Genomic DNA, 20203 nt, shown 5'->3' on the forward strand with positions numbered 1-20203 from the left:
GATAGGGTTTTATCTGTTCGGGTGGGTCAAAGGTCGTAATGGGTCCAATGATAAAAATTATATTATTATTTGTTAATTTAACAAAATAAATTACAACATAGTTCCTCTAATACAACCACAAACTAAATTATCGAAAAAGAAGGCATCTCGAGGCAAATCATGACACCAGCGCTGACTCTCTGAGCTACCAAATCGTGACCAACATTGGCAATAGCATCAGCTAAAAAGTTCGCTTCCCACTTCACACGTATGAAGAATACAGTGTTCAATAAACTCTTCAACTATAGAATTTTCCGTACCAAGTTTTTGATTTTCCAAGAAGTTTGAATGCTTCCAAATACTTAATAAGTGATGATCAGTAGAAGCATTAATAGAAGTAAGAAAATTAAGCCACTCAATAAAAGAAGCATTCCAATATTATTATTGTTTCTAAAATAATATAATTGTTACTTCAAAAAGAATATATAATTGTTTTTTTTTTTATCAAGGCAAAAAGCCACTATATTGATCACAAACTAGAATGACTATTACATATTATCTTGCTACCAATTAGGGGTAGGCAAGAAGTTGTGCTAGTACCCACAGTGGTACGTAGAAACTAGGGCACTCATTTGACATTAAATACATTCGAAAATAGCATGAATCTTCCTTCGGTACTACTCCAAAAGATCCGCTAGAAGCACAAAAAGTGCATTGGTCCCTAAAAAACTTAGGGAATTATTGGAAGTAAGCAAAGCTACTAACATAATGCAAGGCTAAAACATCCAGGCTCAATTTACTCAGGCCTAAAGGAAACAGCCCAAGGATAGCGCCGCCCAAGCCATGGCAAACCTGGCCAACTCGGCCCACGTCGTCATCTTCTGCACATGCCACCACCCATCACCATCTAGTCCGCCGCAGCCGTCACCGCTGCCTCCCAAAGCCCGTCACAACAATTCCAACCACCATGAACCTCAAAAGCATGAAAACCAAGCAAAATCGAAAGCCACGCCTCGAGTTTACCCAAAAACCAGACTGATGCAGTCCACCTAAAGCCACCATCGCCGTCACCGACCCCAGATTCACAGCAGCCAACCATGCAAAATAGAGATGCCACACTGCACTGCCATTAGCACAGAGATACCGCCCCTAGACCACCGCCGAGGCAATTGCCAAGACTTCGAGCACGCCATTCAAAAAACCGCCGCCCTTGACCCATCCTTAGATCACCCGTCCGGCAGCAGCACAAAGAAGCAGGCAGAGTACAGAGGCCCGCTCGCCATCGTGCGCCGCCAAACGAGCACAAATTTGCATAGGGAGCCGGTCACATAAAGAGGAAACTCTCCGCCGCTCTCTCTCTTTAGGGTTTTTCTTTTACAAGAATATATAATTGTTGTTTCTTTCTTTTGCTCATAAATTTTTTTTTTGGACAGAACAAAAATTATAATTCTCGTGTGAGATCAATATTACGCTTTAAGTTTTAATTCAAGACAATTATGAGTATTAGGACCAAAAAAGAAAAAGTCGACTTTGGCTCTGTTTGGGTTTCTTCCTCTAGCCATCCAATTGATCAAGTCCGGTAAGAAGATGAAGGCGGTGGCTCCCTCAGCACTGTCAGAAGAGGCCATGGTGAGCCTACTTGGTAGAGAGGATGCTATCCACGATTCTTTTTTCTATCTCTGTGGCCGACTTCTTTCAAAGAAAGCGATGGTGCTTTCATCGTTCTCGGCGGCAATCTCCAATATTTGGGGATTGAAGGAGAGGATTCTAATCCGGCAAGAGGAGGAGGACATCTTTGTCTTCCAATTTAAAGAGATGGAGGTGAAGAATCGAGTATTCTCGAAGGGTCCTTGGTTATACAACAGCTCTATGTTGTTGCTAGCGGACTATGATGGGGTCTCTGCCCTAGAAGTGGCGCAGCTGCATCTCCTTGAGGTGCGGGTGGTTGTGAGAGGGTTGCAGATTGCGATGCGGAATGAGAAAGCCCTAACCATAATTGGACGGGCGTTGGGGACTTTGTTCGAGTTGACCAGGGGGCGGTGTTGAGAAAGGATCCCGTCCAGAGGATTTGTGTGATTCATGATGTTTGCGGCGGATCTGGGCCCGACGGAGGTTTGAGTTCTCGCCGGTTGTTTCGGTGATGGTGGAATTATAGTATGAGAAGTGCCATGGGCTCTATGCGGCTTGTGGGTTTTTTTTCCTTGGGGGTGGTCTTTGTGACAAGAGGATGGCGGTGGAGACGCTCGCGTTGGTGGTGCCGGGCCGGGAGGCATCAAACTATGAAGGTCTAGATTCGGAGTCCGGAGTGCGACCTTCTGTGATGGCTGTTGTGGGGCCGGAGGGTCTTTCTGTTGTGTCGGCGGTACTGGGTCTAGTGACGGAAGCGACTAGAGAGCAGGTGGGGCGTTGGGTGGACCGGCGACGGAGGTTACAGAAGCTGCAACTGGGTTGGCTGCTCCAAAAAAACCAGCGGGAAACCCTAATTTTGAATTAGGGTTGACCGCAGGTTTGACTGGGGCTTTGAATGGGTTTGGTGGGCCGGGGGATTTAGGTTTGACTGGGTTTGAGGGGTCTGTTGGGCCTTCTATTGGGCTTGCTTATGGAAGAAGTCCAAATTTGGGCTTAGGTGTGAGAATTAAGGTATTTAAACCTAGTTTGGCAATTATCCCTTCGGAATTCCAACTTGGTGAGTTGGTGGAGGTTCCGATTTCGATAGGAGTAGTTCCAAAGAAGAAGGGTTGTCCGTTTGGATGCCAGACTAAACGTTTACTATCTCCAGAGAAAGCGGATGGTAATAATGCAGGTGTGGTTTTATGCTCCAACTCAAATGGGAAGGAGCTGCTTATTGATTAATTGTTTCAATATGGGGTTTAAGCCTGTGTAAGGGTGATTTAGTTTCTATGAGTCTTCTATGACGTTTCTAGTTCCTTCCTTGTACCACAATTGCGTGTCTGGCAATAGAAGCCTAGTTGAATGATTTCTTTCCGTAGGTGGCGAAGCTCTGTCATTCTTGGATAGACTTGCTTAATTGTGAGCTTCCCAATGATGTTAATTAGTTTGCTTAGCTTAGATAGGTTTTACCGGATTTTCTTGCCGGAATTCTTATGTAAATTTTGTAAGCTATAGCCAACTGGCTGTTGATTATTTGAATAACAATCAACTTCTATTCAAAAATATTGCCCTTTAATTTTATTTTACATAGAAAATGAGAAATGAGAAACACAAATTTGTTATTTTTATTTTCACGTATATTATACTGCTTTCTCATCCCTTTGAGATGACACTGGAGTTTATGAGAATAAGAGCATGTTTAACAAATACTCTATCTTTGCTCTTTATCTATTTTGGAGAGCATGTATAGCTTTTTATCAATTTCGCAGATGTATCAGGCTCTTAAGTGGCTCTTTACCATGAAAGCAAGATGAAGCTATCTATTATTTTTGTTAATTCAAAACATTCCTTTTAAGTAGTTTTGTATAATATACTTAAACTATTTTTTCTTTATTCAATAAATAATATAAATTCAAAACTAGCTAAAACAGAGATAATGTATTTTAAACAGACTAAATTGTGCAATTGTATATACATATGGAAATATTTATTATATGAATCACCATATCAAAAACTATTATGGTATTTAACGAATGAAATTTGGCAAAACAAAAATTTTGCAAGATATTTAAAGTTACTTTTTCCTCTCTCTCTAAACAAACCCCCCGAAACCAGTTTCCCCACTTCCTGCCCCTCTCTGGCCAGATCTCGATCAATTTGATTGGGATCTCCAGCTAGAGAGGAGGGAGGGTACTCGTTCTTGATCTTGTTTTCTTTTCCATTTTGCTTGTTTGCTTTTCTTTGCCGTTTTGGCAATTTTCCTCAGAGTTTGTCTCCGATCTAACCTTGCTTGGTGACCCTGTGCGGGTCTGCAGTATGCTGGGTCCTCAGTCAATGTTCCTTCGGCGGATCGGGGAGTGGTGGTGGCGGTTTGGGGGAGTTGTGGTGGCGTCCTAGGTTGGTCCCGATCGGTTTGGGTCCAATCTGATGGGGTGGTTTGATATGGGATGGACCCGATTTGGTAAAGGCCTGGGGTGGTCTTGGTGGTAGAGGGTGGAGGGTGGTGGTCAGGCGATTCTGATGGCAGAGGGCTGTTGGGGGTCAATCGGCAATGGCGATGGTGGTGGGTGTGGCGGCCTGTTGAGAGCTTTTAGTGTTTGGTTCTTTATTTGGTTTTCTTCAATAAGTCTTTTGTAGGTTTTTTTAGTTTTAGCTGTTGGGTCGCACTGTAATTTTTGGTATAGACAATCTTCTCTTCTCCGGTCGAGAGGTCGTTCCTGTTCTGGAGTTGGGTCAGCAGTGGTGGCGAAAATGTCTGGCTATAGACAATCATCCTTAGCCTTCTAGTGGGTCCTTCCTGTCTGAGATCGGGTCGAAGGCGATGGCGATTTGGAGCAGTGGTGGATGGATGGTGTTGACAAGAGGGTGGTGATGGTGTTGAGTTTTTTAGTCCCAGGTCTGATTGTCTGGCAACCTTTTTGGTCGGGTTTAGGTCACAATGAGTGTTGGCTTGGTCGATCAAACGCTGTCAGGAGGACTCTGGTGGGTGAGTTTCGTGTCGACATAAGTAAGTTGTCTAGTTTAGAGTTCTTACTGGCTGGACGAGAGGTGAGATGTTAAGGATTCACTGTTTCTGCGCTTTTGTCTGTCATACAGTTTTGTCTTTGCCTTTTGTTGTAGTGCAAGTTAAGTCTGTAGTTGAGTCGGGGCCTTGTTGGCTCTGTTAGTCTGTCATTTTGGAGTTCCAGTGTGAAGTCCAGTGGCCATTTCTGTGTATGAGATGATGCCAAAACTCATTGTATCCAGTTCATTATTAATGAAATTTCTTCTTGATAAAAAAAAGAAAAGATATTTAAAGTTTAAATTTCTAATTATTTTGAAAAAAAAATAGTACAAATTTAAAATAATTATAATTATATACCAATTATCACTAAGTGATCGATAATTTTTAATCTGAGAACTCCTTATTACGCAAGTAATGTAACTCATTAACGCTCACTTATGAAATCAAAAGTTATCCGCTAAACTAAACAATATCCCCCAATAGTTAACAATAACTTAACATAACATTGAAATTCCAGCAGGTACGTGATATTGCAGTATGCAATTCAACATTGTCCTTAAATCATTTGCCTGGATGAGCGGAAAAAACTATTGGTACTACCATACATGACAATTAGTCTGAAATAAACCCTTTTACTCACGTGAGAAATAAAAAGAGGATCGAGCAAAGCAAATGAGGCAATGAGGCGATGATAGTAGGACCAAGTGTCATGAGCCAATTGTTCTCTTGCTTTATTCTCTTTTTCATCAAAAGTTGGCTCAATTACACTGCCTAATTATTCGACTTGAATCCATATTGAATCTGCAGCCAATTGTTATGTCCATAGTCATTGCACCGCATAATGAGCCGGCGAAACATAAATTTCAGGCAGCGATGCCTTGATATAGGAGAAGAGCTAGCAGCATCGCTCAAGGAATTCAGTCTGGATGTGCCGGCATGTGAGCATAAGGCTACGTTTCAATATTTTCTGATCACTTCAAAAATAAATAAAAAATGTCGATAACAAAATCCGCCAATGTAACTAGTCTTTAGTTAGCTCATGATCTACATATTGATCCCATTGAGGGGGAATCAGATTCTGTTATTCTTTATTAATCTCTCATCAATAATTCTGATACAAGTTTGCATCCCCTTGATACTCTGTTGGGAAATTGTATAGAGCTAATGGGGAAATTTACCGGTTATTTACAATTTCACATAATCACATTGAGAGGAACATGGTTGGTGGTGGCTTAGATTAGCAGTAAGCACAGTACAAATCAAGAATGGGGCAAACTACATTGCTCAAAGTTGTCCTTGATGATATTGAGGGCCTGGAGTTGTTAGAGCTTAGAGTTGGGCCTTTTCAATCTGAAAAACTAGGCCTCCTTGCTAACCATAAGCCTTATTCCCAAGATGGCAACATAATGTTGTCATAATATACTCATAATTTCTTTATTAATTGTTACTATAGCATTTTACACATTCAAAAGCAAGAAACAAAATCTGAGAAAACAAAGATCAAGTTAAATAAATTTGATATATGATGAATTTAGTAAAACTATTTTTCTCTTTTCTTAATCTCGAGACATGATTACATGAATTACAACATTTTGGTCTCCATTTAAAAAAAAAAAAAAAACTGATTTAACTAAACAAAACAAATTTCTATAAAGAAAAAGCAAAACAAAACCCGACCCGATCTCATAAAAAACCCGGTACAGTGTACACACTCCATTCACATTTCACCGTCTCTGTTTCCCCTATTTCACGCTCTCCTTGTTTCTCTTCCTTTCACTCAAATCGGGTCTCCTTCTTCCTCCTCCTCACTCCAAAGAACCCTAATTTTCTGCTCGCAATCTTTCTTCGGTACGTTTATTTCTCACTCTTCTTAATCCCCCGCTTCAATTTTCTCAGCTGCAACGTGTTTCTCTATAAAGATTGTTTTTTTTTTTTTTTCCTGTATTCTTTTTGCGTTTGATGGTTGAAATTGAGAGAAGGATCATGAAACTGGTGCTGGATTTTTTTTTAATTTTGTGGTTTTGAGCTAATTTTTGTGTGCTTAATTTTGAAGCTGATCCATGGCGACATTGGACTCCGACGTGCCGATGATCCCGGTAGGTGAGGGCTCCAGCTCTGCAGGTCCTTCCTCGACCAAGAGGCCCAAGCGATTTGAGATCAAGAAGTGGAACGCCGTCGCTCTCTGGGCCTGGGGTAAGCAATACTCTAAACCCTAACCCTAATTCCTGTGGCTTCTTTGGGTTTGGAATTCTGGTTTATGTTGTGGTAATGTTTGTTTGGTTTGTTGTGTGTAGATATTGTTGTGGATAATTGCGCCATTTGCAGGAACCATATTATGGACCTCTGTGAGTTTCTGTTCTTCTCTGGGTTTTGAATTTTTTTCTTCTTCTTCTTCTTCTCTTTAGCGTGTTATTTGTTGCCTGATCATGTTGTTTGTTTGGTGTGGTGGTGATTAGGCATCGAGTGCCAAGCGAACCAGGCAAGTGCTACAAGTGAGGAGTGTACCGTTGCTTGGGGTATGCTTCAGCTTTCAACCTTGATTTCCTGTAGTTTAGATTTGTTTTCTTAACTTGGGACTTTAACTATCTATAACATGTACATTCTTAAAAAGTGTGCTAATATGTATAGTTTAAAGCATAATTTGTATTCTTGAATTGAAGTTGTAATAGGGGAAAGGAAAAAAATTCAGCAAATTACCATCATTTCACTCGGCACTTCAATGTCGTGGTTGAAAAATTATACATGGATTTCTTCTAAAAGATTACTGGCTCTGTTAGGTTCTTTTTGTATACTGTATTTTGATTTTTACTTTTTGTTCTTTGATATGCATTCTGTCACTTCATCTAGGAAACAAGAGATTGCATACATGATATGCCATTTCAGGTTGATGTTTGAAATGGATGCTGCTACTGATAGTGTTCTGGCACTGAGTTGTCGTTTTGACTGGTTTTAGAAATAGTGAATCAGGCATTATGCATCTAGGTTTAAGCATGTGGTGTCTCTTCTTCTGAACTGTTGGTTATATCTCTGCAGGGGTTTGTAACCATGCCTTCCACTTCCACTGCATAAGCAGATGGCTCAAGACTCGTCAAGTGTGTCCCTTGGGTAAGATATAGCATTATCATCCTCTTCTTAATTCTTAGCTATCTGTAGACATTCTGTCTTTTCAGGACTACATTGTTTTCTTCCTAATTTGTATTGTGGTTCTCTTTTGTTAACCCAGATAACAGCGAGTGGGAGTTCCAGAAGTATGGTCACTAGAATCTTTCATCTGGTTCGGTGTTGGATTTTCTATGCATATTGTCTAGTTCAGATCTGCGGTGAACTTTCTGCTTGGACAATGTCAAGGAGGGTCTTATACCTTTTGTCTATCCTTCCTATTTATATGTATTTTTGTGCTTTATATGGAGCTGTTGCTACTGGAACCCCATATATTTTTGTTGAGCATTTAGCTGCACATTGTCTGGATTGTGAATTTGCTATTGTCAAAGGTCAACTTCATTGTGCAATTGCTAGCATTATGAGTTAAGCTGTAACTTTTCACCCATATTGAGGTTGGTTTCTATTGGATGTGTCATTGTTCTACCTTATGCATATAATATGCTGCATGTTCAATAGTTAGCCAATTGTGGCGAGCCTGGCGACTCTGCAATCGCACACTATGGTTCAAGTATAGATAGTGGGAGTATAGTTTGTCAAGAGATATTTCTGGTTCAGAATCAGATAGAGATATGGACTAAGCGATATGGAGGGACAGTTCCAATAGGAATGTCTTTGTGCTCTTATCATTTATAAGGGTTGTACTTGTACCACATCTCTTAGAATAAAGGTGATCTGAGTAGTCATTACTACAGAACCTTAAGACGCAATGCTGTTGCCAATGTTACAAATCACCTTTTAAGTAGTCTCTGCGTAGAAGAATTAATAAAGCATGAAGGAATAACAAGCTCTCTCAAATGCTATTGTACTGTTTGGAGAAGAGCAAGATTTGACTAGGTGAGCGGCAGAACTTGGAAGAAAAACAAAGCTTCCTACAATTAATTAACTACTCTCCAATCTCAAGTCAATCAAAAGTAAAATGATTTGAACATGAATTGCTTTAGGTGTTTTAGTCTAGAAAAACCACGGAACTCCATTACATGACCAGCTTCTTCCTAAATTATCTCATGATCTTCAATGTAACCTTGTGAATCACAAAACCAGAAAACACCTGTACAGCAAAATATAAAGCAGCCACTGCTCGGGGGACAGGGGGTGGTGGTGTAAACCAAGTTAAAACTATTTTTGAAACACAAACCGATGTTGCCACAACAGTGCACTGTTAATCTGTTATCGAGCAAAAATTGAGGAATTGATACTTACATTAGCAATAACTAGATTGGAACAGTCTACAAAAGATGCTTGTTTTTGTTCTGCATTTTTCCAGAAGATCCAACAGTGAAGGCAGTGCTATCCAGAAGAAAATAGAATTTAAGTTGATGATGGCAGGAAAAGAGTTCCTACAAGACACATTTCAATGTTATACAGAGTATAGACCCAACAATTGAAGGAAGGAACTAACATCAATAACAGGTTCACAGAACTTTGAACAATTTGGATCAAAATGTCTTCATGATCAGTCAGATAGGAGTTTGGGTTAATCTGAGTTCGAATTGCAGATAATAGATGTTCTGAATCCAGCAGCCACTTAAGAAGACAGTTCTTTGCAAGGAAGAAAATGGTAAAAGATAACGAAAGTGCATAGGTGGTAGCAAAACTTATAGTGATAAGTCCTTATAATCCTCTTAATGAACAAATTACGAACAAAATGATAAATATCTTCCTATAAATGATACAGTCTAGCTCTGTCCTCAAATCCTAAGCCGAGGTCTGCGAGACCCATTTTGCCTTGATAGATGCTCAATAGTTCAGGTACTTGCTCTTGATATTTTAGCACAAACTTATTCAACAAGTACTTCTCACTTTTCTTCAGAATGGAAACCAAGGAACGCTCTCCCTTCGTTATTAAGCCCTTCAACCGGAGAACTCTAATAACTGAACATGTAGGTATGATCCGCTTCTCCAAACTATAAGTTAAAAAAACATATGGATCCCCAGCCACATCTGCAGGCTGCCAACCCATTTTGTTCAGAAGAAAATCCATTTTGCTCGAAACTTCTCAGAGAAGAACAAGGGATGTTTTCTAAATATATTGGCCTATGATATCAGCAGCCGAAGGCCATGATATCATTACAAGCTAGCTTACAGTAATCACTCAGTTAATTAATAATAATATGTAACTCCAGTTTTCATATATATATATATATATATATATAGAAGCTAGTCAAGCTACTGCTAATTAGTTTACTACTTTACTATCTTTATTAATTAAGGATCAAAGGGAGACCCAATATTAGCTATTCAGCTTCTGTTGCTAATTAGCATAAGATCGACCTTATATATTCTTCTGCATGTAGGTCTGCTCTCATAGTTTTATCTTTGGATTGTGTGTTTTTTAAAGTTTCCGACTACAATTAGATATTGTAGTTCAAGTTGGACGGCCACAGAAGCAACTCAAGCGTACGGCAGGGTTCTCCACTTGTCAAAGCCTGTCTCACTGCGAGTTTGACTCTCAGGGTCTTCCTCCGGCCATGTCTTCGTCCGGCCCAACTCGCATCCTGCGAGTCTGGCTCTCAGGATCATTGTCAGCCCAAGACTTCATCCACTTTGGCCACAGTAGAGAACACTTGAAAAGCGACAAAAAGCTAATGGATGCTTTACCAATTCCCCCCTATAAGGGTCACCATAACCATTGAGAGTTGTTCACTTAACATCAGCCAAAATGAAAACTTTGCTACATTTCTTCCTCTTCTTGATCACACTCTGGGTCAGTATCATCATCCCAGCAGTTCACAGCCAGTGCATTAAAGACCAGCAACTATCACTGCTCCAATTCAAGAAAAGCCTTGTGTTCCATGATATTTCCATATATTCACTTACCAGGCTTATTTCTTGGAATGCAAGTACTGATTGTTGTTCTTGGGTGGGCGTCACTTGCAGCCGTAGTGGGCGTGTTGTAGGTCTTGACATAAGCAGCAAACAGATCTATGGTGGAATTGACAATTCCAGCAGTCTCTTCCATCTTCATTATCTTCAAAGCCTCAATCTGGCGGACAACCGACTTGGCAGTTACTCTCAATCAATTCCATCCGCAATCGGAAATCTCCTGAACTTGAGGTATCTGAATTTATCTCTTAATGATTATTCAGGGCAAATTCCCATCGAGATTTCTCGCTTGAGGAGGTTGGTAGTTCTTGATTTTTCTAACAATGGTCCAGTCTCACAACTTGGAAGTCCAAATTTACACATGTTGGTTCACAACCTCACAGAGCTTAGACAGTTATATCTTGATGGTATCCCAATATCAGAACAGGGGAGTGAGTGGTGCCAAGCCATATCATCTTCCCTTCCCAACCTCAAGGTTTTGAGCTTGTCCTCTTGTAATCTTTCAGGCCCTCTTCTCGAGTCCCTTGCTAAGCTTCAGTCTCTATCCGTGATTAGGTTGGACTGGAACAATATCTCTGCGCCAGTTCCAGGATTCTTTGCCAACTTTTCAAACTTGACTGTCCTGAGTCTCACAAGTTGCTCATTGCATGGAACATTTCCCAAAGAGATCTTTCAGTTACCTTCTCTACAAAGTATTGACCTTTCAGATAATGACCGACTTGATGGTTCCTTGCCAGAGTTCCCGAGGAATGGATCTCTTCAGCACCTGCATCTAAGGTGGACAAAATTTTCAGGGTTATTACCAAATTCTATTGGCAATCTCAAAATGCTGTCCACCATATATATTCGAGATTGCTATTTCACCGGACCGATGCCCAAGTCAATGACAAACCTTACACGGTTGGTTTCTTTGTCGATGTCTGGTAACAAGTTGGAAGGTTCAATTCCGTCATTCAGTGGGGCCAATAATGTGGGCTACATAGACCTTTCCTACAATGGTCTAACAGGTACTATTAATTCCACGCACTGGGGAAACCTTACTAAGCTATCCTCTCTCGATTTGAGTTCCAATAAGCTCGATGGGAATATCCCAGCATCTCTGTTTTCTCTTCCCCTTTTGGATTACCTACATCTTTCCAGCAATCAATTCTCTGGTCCATTCCCTGAAATTTCAAATGTGTCTTCCTACCTGCTGAATGGTCCTGATCTTAAACTTGATTTGAGAAATCAATCTAACTTATATAGTTTGGACCTCTCAGATAACCAGATAAATGGCAAGATACCCGACTGGATTTGGAGTTTAAGTAATCTCGAGTTCCTAAATCTTTCTTGCAACTCCCTAGATTCTCTAGAAGTTCATTCAATTAATCTCACTAATCTAGATTACCTTGACCTTCATTCCAACCAGTTTCATGGGCAAATCCCAATTCTTTCATCACCTTTCAGACTCTATTACCTAGATTTCTCCAGGAATTATTTCAGCTCTATTGGAGATGTGTTTCTCAACGCAAGCTTTTTCTCACTTTCGAGCAATAACCTCAATGGGATCATTCCAGAATCATTATGCAATTCACATTTTCTTGAGGTTCTTGATCTGTCCAATAATTCTTTGAGTGGCACGGTTCCCCAATGCTTAACTGCAATGAGGAGGCTTGAAGTACTCAACTTAAGGAGAAACAGTCTTACAAATGTTGATGACTTCTCTCATAATTGTGGGTTAAAAACTCTTGACATCAGTGAAAATCACCTTCAAGGCCGGTTTCTAAAATCTCTTGTCAGCTGCACCCAGTTAGAGGTTTTGAACCTTGGAAACAATTTGATAACAGAACCATTTCCATGCTTTTTGAGGAACACATCCACCTTGCGTGTCCTTGTCTTGCGATCCAATAAATTTTATGGGCGCATTGGATGTCGCAACATTAATGGCACTTGGCCAGTACTTCAAATCATAGACTTAGCTCACAACAATTTTAGTGGTGAAGTACCTGGAACAGCTTTGACAACTTGGCAGGCGATGAAGACTAGCAAAAATGATGCCCCATTGAAGACCAGTCTCCTTCAATATGAGTTGTGGGGAGTTCAATATCAAGAAGATACAATCACAGTGACTAACAAAGGTTTAGCGGTGGAGCTGGTGATTGTTTTAACCATCTTCACCTCCATTGACTTCTCATGCAACAAGTTCAACGGATCAATACCCGAGGAAATTGGAGAACTCCAATCACTGTATGCCCTCAACTTGTCCAACAATGCTTTCACAGGTGCAGTTCCATCATCACTAAGCAACTTGAGTCAGCTAGAGTCCTTGGACCTCTCGAAAAACAAACTGCGCGGTCAAATCCCACCGGAGCTTACAAAACTCACTTTCCTTGCATTCTTGAATCTCTCATATAATCAGTTGGTCGGGAGGATACCAAGCGGTGCTCAATTTTCAACATTTGATGCAGCTTCCTTCCAAGGTAACAAAGGATTATGGGGGCCTCCTTTAACAGCAGACAAGAACCCAGGGTTCTCACCACCAAAGCTGGAAGGAAACCATTCAAATCCTGGACATGAGATTGATTGGGATATTATCGGTCCTGAAATTGGGTTTACATGTGGGTTTGGGATTGCCATCGGGTCACTTTTGTTTTGCAAGAGATGGAGGAAATGGTATTACAGAGCTATGTATGACATGCTTCTAAAGATATTCCCTCAGCTAGAACAAAGACTTGATCATCACAGGAGGCATGTTTATGTACATCAAAGATACTAGAGACTTTGAAATGGTTGTGAAGAGCAATGCACCAGACTTGTTTTACTAATAAGGACTAAAATCCTTGCTTTGTTTCTGTGTATTTTCATGTAAGTTGGACTCGCTCTTTCAATTTGTAACACATAATAAATAAATTTGTGGCAAACTTGCTCAATATTTGCCTGTGATGTGTGAAAAGAATGTGCCCGAACTGTCATATTTGTAACTTGTTTTCCTATGTGTGTTCTGAAGTTGTACTTAATTAATGTGAACTCCAGAGTTAATAGATATTCTAATTCTAAAAAAGCTGGTGAAGAACTGGCGGAATGACATTAAGATTTGGGGCTAAGAGAGCTGTTGCAGATGTCAAAATTGTATGAACTGATATTCAATCTTCAATTAACAAATTAACAATATACAAAGCTTTCTTATTATAGTCTGCGAAAAGTTATGTAGCTCAAACAGATTTGGAAAGCAAGCTTTAGCGTCGAACCACGTAAGATCAAAACGTGGCGATGACACTGTTAGGTGAAAAAATTATACATAATGAAAATTGAAGGGAAAAAGTTCAGGGGAATTCTAACTCTTCTATATTCTGTTGGGTGCAGGAGAAGATGGTGGAATGACTTGCAACTATGTGGTTCCCTATTTACGGCCTTCTTGTTCAAGAGAAGTAAGCACGTGCAGCACCTGACTTGTTTTCACTTCGAGCTGGCTACTTTTTGAAGCTTAGATCTCTACTATTTTTGCAGTCAAGCAACTTATTCTGGGTACAACTTCCTTACTTCAGAAAATGCAACCTGAGACAAGTAGATCAGGAATTGATGAAACAGAAATAATGCCTCTCATTCATCAGATAGAAACCCATTTATTTGAGCAAAGCATTTCTTATAAAAGTTATTGACCAAATAAAACTATTACTTTAATGTATTACTTCAGCTTACGTTGAAATCATATCTTCTTCAGAAACTTCGAAACTCATAAGCATATTCAAACACGTTAAAATTAAAAACAATTACAGTTCAGCACACTAGCACATACTAAAGTTCAAACAAAAAAGTCAAAACTAAACGAAATGAAGATCCTCGATACGAGCATTCCTTCATTACTCACGGATTAGGTAGCAAGCGTATACTAAAAAACCTTAAACTTCAGGACAAAACCCAATTCTATCAGCAAGATCCAACACCTCTGTTTCTTATTTGAATTTGCTTATGCGACATGTATGAGCAATTACGAAAACAGCAACGTTGTGTTAAGCTTAACCTGAGAAATTGCTCACCCGTGTATCACATATCCATAGAATTTTTAACTCAAAATTATTTTCAATAACCAGGGTTTCCACACATTCTCTCAAATTGGTTACTAAAAATACAATAAATATTTTTTCTTGACAATTTAACAAAATTTGATACAACAATGCCATATATTTGTAAATATTTATGAAGCACAAGAAAATACATCATCACCATCATACAGCTTGGGAATTTACTTCACCTAAAATCCTAAACGAACTGTGGAACTACTCTAAGAGCCATAATTCAAGCAAACCCCGTCTTATGATCCCGACATGTAAGCATACCTTGTCTATGCTCCTGAAATAAGCTCAACAAGTTTTGCCGCACAAACCGAAAATGTTTTTGTTGCCAGATCAAGTTCTTAATACATAAAAGAACTCAACTTCATAAAGTAACAAGACAATCTAGAAATGAAGAAAATAAACTACAAAACCAACATGCAAGAAATCCAACAACAGGTATATGTTCCAACATATTCTTGGTGCCTTCAAGTCTTCACCTAAAATTCTCAACACAAGAGTCATGAAACAAATGATTAACTCCTAGAAAAAGCAGCAACGTATTATCAAATTACAAGAGGTGCGACTGTCAGCTACCACTCTACTTACCCCACCCTTATCAGTGGTTTGAATCAAGTCTAAAGTGGTTTTTTTATTTCTCTCATTTTTCTGTGAGGGTAGGAAAAACATGAGGGTGGAAAACATTCTTTATTTAAAATTACATCCGCATTTACCTGGTATACTTGCTGAAAAATGGATCTCTCATGAGGTAAAGTGCCCATAACAGTTTTCGTCTTTTAACCTGAATCCAAGCCATAATACAAAGAGCTACTCAGCACCAACTTCAATGGGAATAAGACAACAAATTATGACACTTAGCATAAGGTTGATCTCATAGTCTACAAAGAAATTGGGAAAATCTAACCTCATTCTTTTCAGGGACAGAAAGATTAAACTGCTGCTCTTTTGTACCACCTGTGTACGAAGTAATTTGAGATAGAATGCCCATTCCAGTGAAGTCCAAAGCCAGCGAAAGAAACCACAGAATCCAGGAGCAAGCTCCATATTCAAATAAATAAAACATAAATAAGTGGTCTTGTTATAAATAGCACTTCCCCAGCCACATACAAAGCCCCATGGAGACCCTTTTCGGACAATATGGTGGATAGAGTCAAGCTCTCAACCACTGAAGCTGTGAGAAAATAAAATCTTGTAATAACAGAAAATAAATTGTAATTACACTTATCCCAGTGTGTATATGAGTAGTTACTTGGAGGCTCCATAATGGCATGCTGGTGTTGAACCCGATGCAACCATACTGGATCTGAAACAGTCCTAGCCTTTTCTCCAAACCTATTCAATGCAGATAGTGCTCTTCCTTCTAAATTCCATGGATCCTGTGCATGATTATTTATCAAGTGACCATTTCCCGCTGCTCGCCAGGCTTCATAAAACCACCACCTCTACGCTGAGAAGTTGAGGCATCCAATTTTTTTTTTCATCATATGGTGTCTCTCCTCCATGGAGAAGCATCTTATATCCACTGATCCGGAACAAAGCTAACCTAACTAGCACCCTGATAAACAATGAAATCGCCTAATGACGCAACAAAGAAGCTTGCATGCAATAGGTGCTTGATATATTGAGTGAGATATGGTAAGTAACAATGGTCCTTACTTGCCAGCCTCCGTAATAGCAATTAATGTAATTCCATTTTTTCTTGTCACCAAAGTACTGTTGGGCCACAACTTCAACCAACGTTTCCAAGTCCTTTAGTGCAGATATACACAATGGATAAGGAAAAGAATTACGCTCAGCATGGCCAACATGTAATCGACTAGGTGAGCAGAGCAAGATTTGAGCAGCAGAACTTGGAAGAAAAATAAAGCTTCCAACAATTGATTAACTACTCTCCAATCTCAAGTCTAAAATGATTTTGACCATGAATTGTTCTAGGTGTTTCAGCCTAGAAAAACCAATGAATTCCATTACATGACCAGCTTCCTCTAAATTATCTCATGATCAGCTTCCTCTAAATTATCTCATGATAGGTCCTTCTTATAATCCTCTTAATGAACAAATTACGAACAAAATGATAAATATCTTCCTACAAATGATTCAGTCTAGCTCTGTCCTCAAATCCTAATCCGAGGTCTGCAAGACCCATTTTGCCTTGATAGATGCTCAATAGTTCAGGTACTTGCTCTTGATATTTGAGCACAATCTTATTCAACAAGTACTTCTCACTTTTCTTCAGAATGGAAACCAAGGAACACTCTCCCTTCGTTATTAAGCCCTTCAACAGGAGAACTCTAATAACTGAACATGTAGGTATGATCCGCTTCTCCAAACTATAAGTTAAAACATATGGATCCCCAGCCACATTTGCAGGCTGCCAACCCATCTTGTTCAGAAGAAAATCCATTTTGCTCGAAATATTCTTCTCAGAGAAGGTCATAAACAGGGGATGTTTTCTAAATGCCAACACAAAATCATCTTCAGTCCAACCCCGTTCCTTATAAAATTGCATCTTTTGTTCCCGCTTTGATGCATCCACCATAAAAGTCACAACTAGTGCCTTCATGAACGTCGCAGATGATGAAGGTTCGATTCCCGTACTCATAACCTTGTTGACATCTTCCTTGGAACACTCAGTTTTATGGCACAGCATCAAAGGATGCCATGTCAGATAAACAGAGATTGTGGACTCCGGCACTTCAAGCCCTCTCAAAAATGCAACATTGGATACAACATATCTTAGTGACTCGGCCGACACTGTCCATTTCGAGGTCCTAAAGAAAGTAGCAACTTTTATCCTCAACAACTATACTTTTGATCATATCAAAACAAGGAAGGATACATTTCTCTAAGCTTCGCGTCAAGATCATGGGATTGTGAAAGAGGGCATTGGCGAGGTCGGTGCCTGAAAAGCCTAGAGAACCGAAAAATGCAAGTTTGGGTAAAAGGGTATCAGGATTGTATAAGAGCAACCTTGGCAATTTCTTAACAAGCAAGGTGATTTGGGCATCATTGAGTCCATAGTTTTTGGAAAGCTTAATAACCGAGTCGGGTCGCTCTGGGGTTTCAAAGTGTACCCTTTCTGACACATAGCGTTTTCTGGGGACATCCCACATGAGTTCATAAGGTATGAAACTGTAAAAGAGCCACCTTTATGTTCTTGTTTTGGTTTGTCATTTTCAGAACCCAGTAATGATTTTGATGAATAGGAACGTGGGTTTTGACATAAATGTAAATGGGTCACTGAATTAACAGAGATGCTACGACTTGGAAGAAGCAATTGCAATCTTTTAGAGCATAGACCAAACATAATTAGAGCAAAGGATAATGAGATAATTGAAGGAATCAGGAAGGGGCTCACCAAATACGAAGCGTATCTATGCTCTGCTTCAATCACCCAGCCTCGGATTTTGATGAATAGCTCGCTTGCTTCGTCAATTTGGGATTTAGGTTTTGGCTCCTCAGGTCACCAAAGCAGGAAGCGGGAACTGAGAAAGTGAGAATACCTTTTCATTTTGTATTTTTTTTTTCCTTCTTTATTTGTTTTACATGTGTTTTATTTTTTTTCCTGTAATTCCTTAGGCGATTTATAGTTTATTTCTTTGCAGCCCCTAGATAGTGTGTTGCACTAGTCAAGTAAGATATTATACTCGATGCGATCGACAATTACATTGTTACACTTTTAACATTTAAACAGTTATACTGGTTGAACTTACATTAAATGAACGTGAGCATTTAGATGTATTTGGATTATCTTAGTATTTTTTTTTTCCACACACAAAAATCTAACACAATATTACCACAATATCTAATAGATTACTTCTGGAAAATAACAAAAAGAAGATGTCATAATCGACAAGCAAATCATTGTTTTGCTTCAAATCATTGTTTAAAATTATTTAGGGACAGACATGAGGTTAATGAGATGATCAATAATTGTCCCAAATTTGGTTCATCAGCATTTTTTTTTTTTTAGAAGAAAAGAAAATTTCATTAATCCAAAAGATTACAACGATGGGGATGACTCCGTAAAATCTCAACCACTCTAACTAGAGAAGAAGACCTACTCATACCCCTAATGTTAAACCAGCGGTTACAGATACCATGAACCGATAGGGGCCCAACTCTAACCACATTCGCCCTTTCTTCCGGGCTACAGACACTCAACTTATCCCAGGAGTCTCGATACATCCTTATAGCCAACCTCAAGAAGAGACTATCCCTTTCCAACTCCATATACCAAAACCGCCAGTATATGAGTAGGGGCATCTCCCCATTACATTGACAACAAGAAAACATCGACATTAAAACAACAAGTCCCTGGAGATGACACCATAACAATGGCACAACCAAGAAACCAAAACAACCAAACCCTCGCTCAATTGAGGAAGGACTTATTACACCTAACCGAAAAACGAAAAGTAAAAACCTAATAAAGAATAATAATAGACTGTCCGGAACCGCTTTCCTGTCCCTCAAATTTGACTCAAGCTTCCGGGGAACCGCCACAGGAAGTTGGGATCTTGCAAGGTTGCTTGTCTCGAAACCAAATCTCCGATATCTAGCCCTAAGATAGTGCCACCACCAACCCCAGCCCAGACAAAAATCACACCATGCCTTCTGGTAGCCACCAAACCCAGATCCAACCCCAAAAGAGGCCAATGTTGGCATCAACCAACACCAACACAGGCCTAAAGAACATAGAACAGCATACCACCTGGCCAACCCGCTCCTCCCCTGCTTTCTCTCGCTACTATACTTCTGTAGGCCTGCAACCATCTCTGCCAAAACCCTCCCAAATACCGGCCAGATAATAACGCTTCCTGCAGCCCCGTCGAGAAGATCAAACCTTGCTGTTCAGTCATTGTCGTTTCAGCCCACCACCAAGCGCGGAACAACTGTGTCGTCGACTCCAAGTTATGGAACCCAGATCGACTAAGTTGTCCTCCGCCCTCGTTAAGCCCCCTTGTGTCTGCAACAAAACCCCGTTCCACCATTGCAACCATCTGAGAGAGAGAAAAGGACTTCCACTGCAGCCTCAAACCACCCACCGAAAACCAAACACAAACCCGTCCGGCCGCACCCAGCAAACACCGACGAGGCAGGGAGCCACCGTCAATGAGAGGGCGCCGCCGGACAGGCACCACAACCTCCTTTGTTTCTCCCAAACCCTAATTCTCTCCTATTTTTGCAAGATAAATATTAATTTACAAGATGTGCATCGCCTTGCATTTTATTCTAAAATAAGTAGAAATGAAATTCGTAGGATAACATTTGAAACTTTTTGGGATGAAAGATGGTGTCTCTAAATCAAATATTCTGAATTTCTTGATAACATTTTGAGCCATATATATCGGTTTCTTTCGAGATATATTGTCAAGAAAAATGTCAAAATTGGGCTCAAACAAAGACCAAAACAAATGTTTTCTAATTAAAATTCAATGAAAACTAAAAAATTATAATGGTTTCACAACTCAAACAAGAGAAATCTTTCTGTTTACTGGTAAATATTTATCAAATTTTTTTTTTCAATAGATGCAAGCCATGATATCGTCAATCCAAGAGTTTCGGATCA

General features: G+C 39.8%; 3 protein-coding genes across 3 annotated transcripts; all 3 read left to right on the forward strand.

The window, feature by feature from the left end:
* Positions 1-1566: 1566 nt before the first annotated feature.
* LOC112167643 lies at positions 1567-2025 on the forward strand. Its single transcript, XM_024304693.1, has one exon. It carries the CDS (start codon positions 1567-1569, stop codon positions 2023-2025), a length of 459 nt encoding a protein of 152 aa, XP_024160461.1.
* A 4256-nt stretch (positions 2026-6281) lies between these two features.
* Positions 6282-8179, forward strand: LOC112179375 (RING-box protein 1a). The gene is made up of 6 exons (XM_024317775.2): positions 6282-6442; positions 6648-6787; positions 6889-6939; positions 7051-7110; positions 7628-7699; positions 7818-8179. The coding sequence occupies exons 2-6, from the start codon at positions 6655-6657 to the stop codon at positions 7853-7855; spliced, it is 354 nt and encodes a 117-aa protein (XP_024173543.1). The 5' UTR covers positions 6282-6442; positions 6648-6654; the 3' UTR covers positions 7856-8179.
* Positions 8180-10415: 2236 nt separating this feature from the next.
* On the forward strand, positions 10416-13334 carry LOC112179330 (receptor-like protein 52). Its single transcript, XM_024317730.2, has one exon. It carries the CDS (start codon positions 10416-10418, stop codon positions 13332-13334), a length of 2919 nt encoding a protein of 972 aa, XP_024173498.2.
* The last annotated feature ends 6869 nt before the right edge of the window (positions 13335-20203 follow it).

The sequence above is a fragment of the Rosa chinensis genome, chromosome 1, assembly GCF_002994745.2.
Source record: "Rosa chinensis cultivar Old Blush chromosome 1, RchiOBHm-V2, whole genome shotgun sequence".
NCBI classification, from domain to species: Eukaryota; Viridiplantae; Streptophyta; class Magnoliopsida; order Rosales; family Rosaceae; genus Rosa; species Rosa chinensis.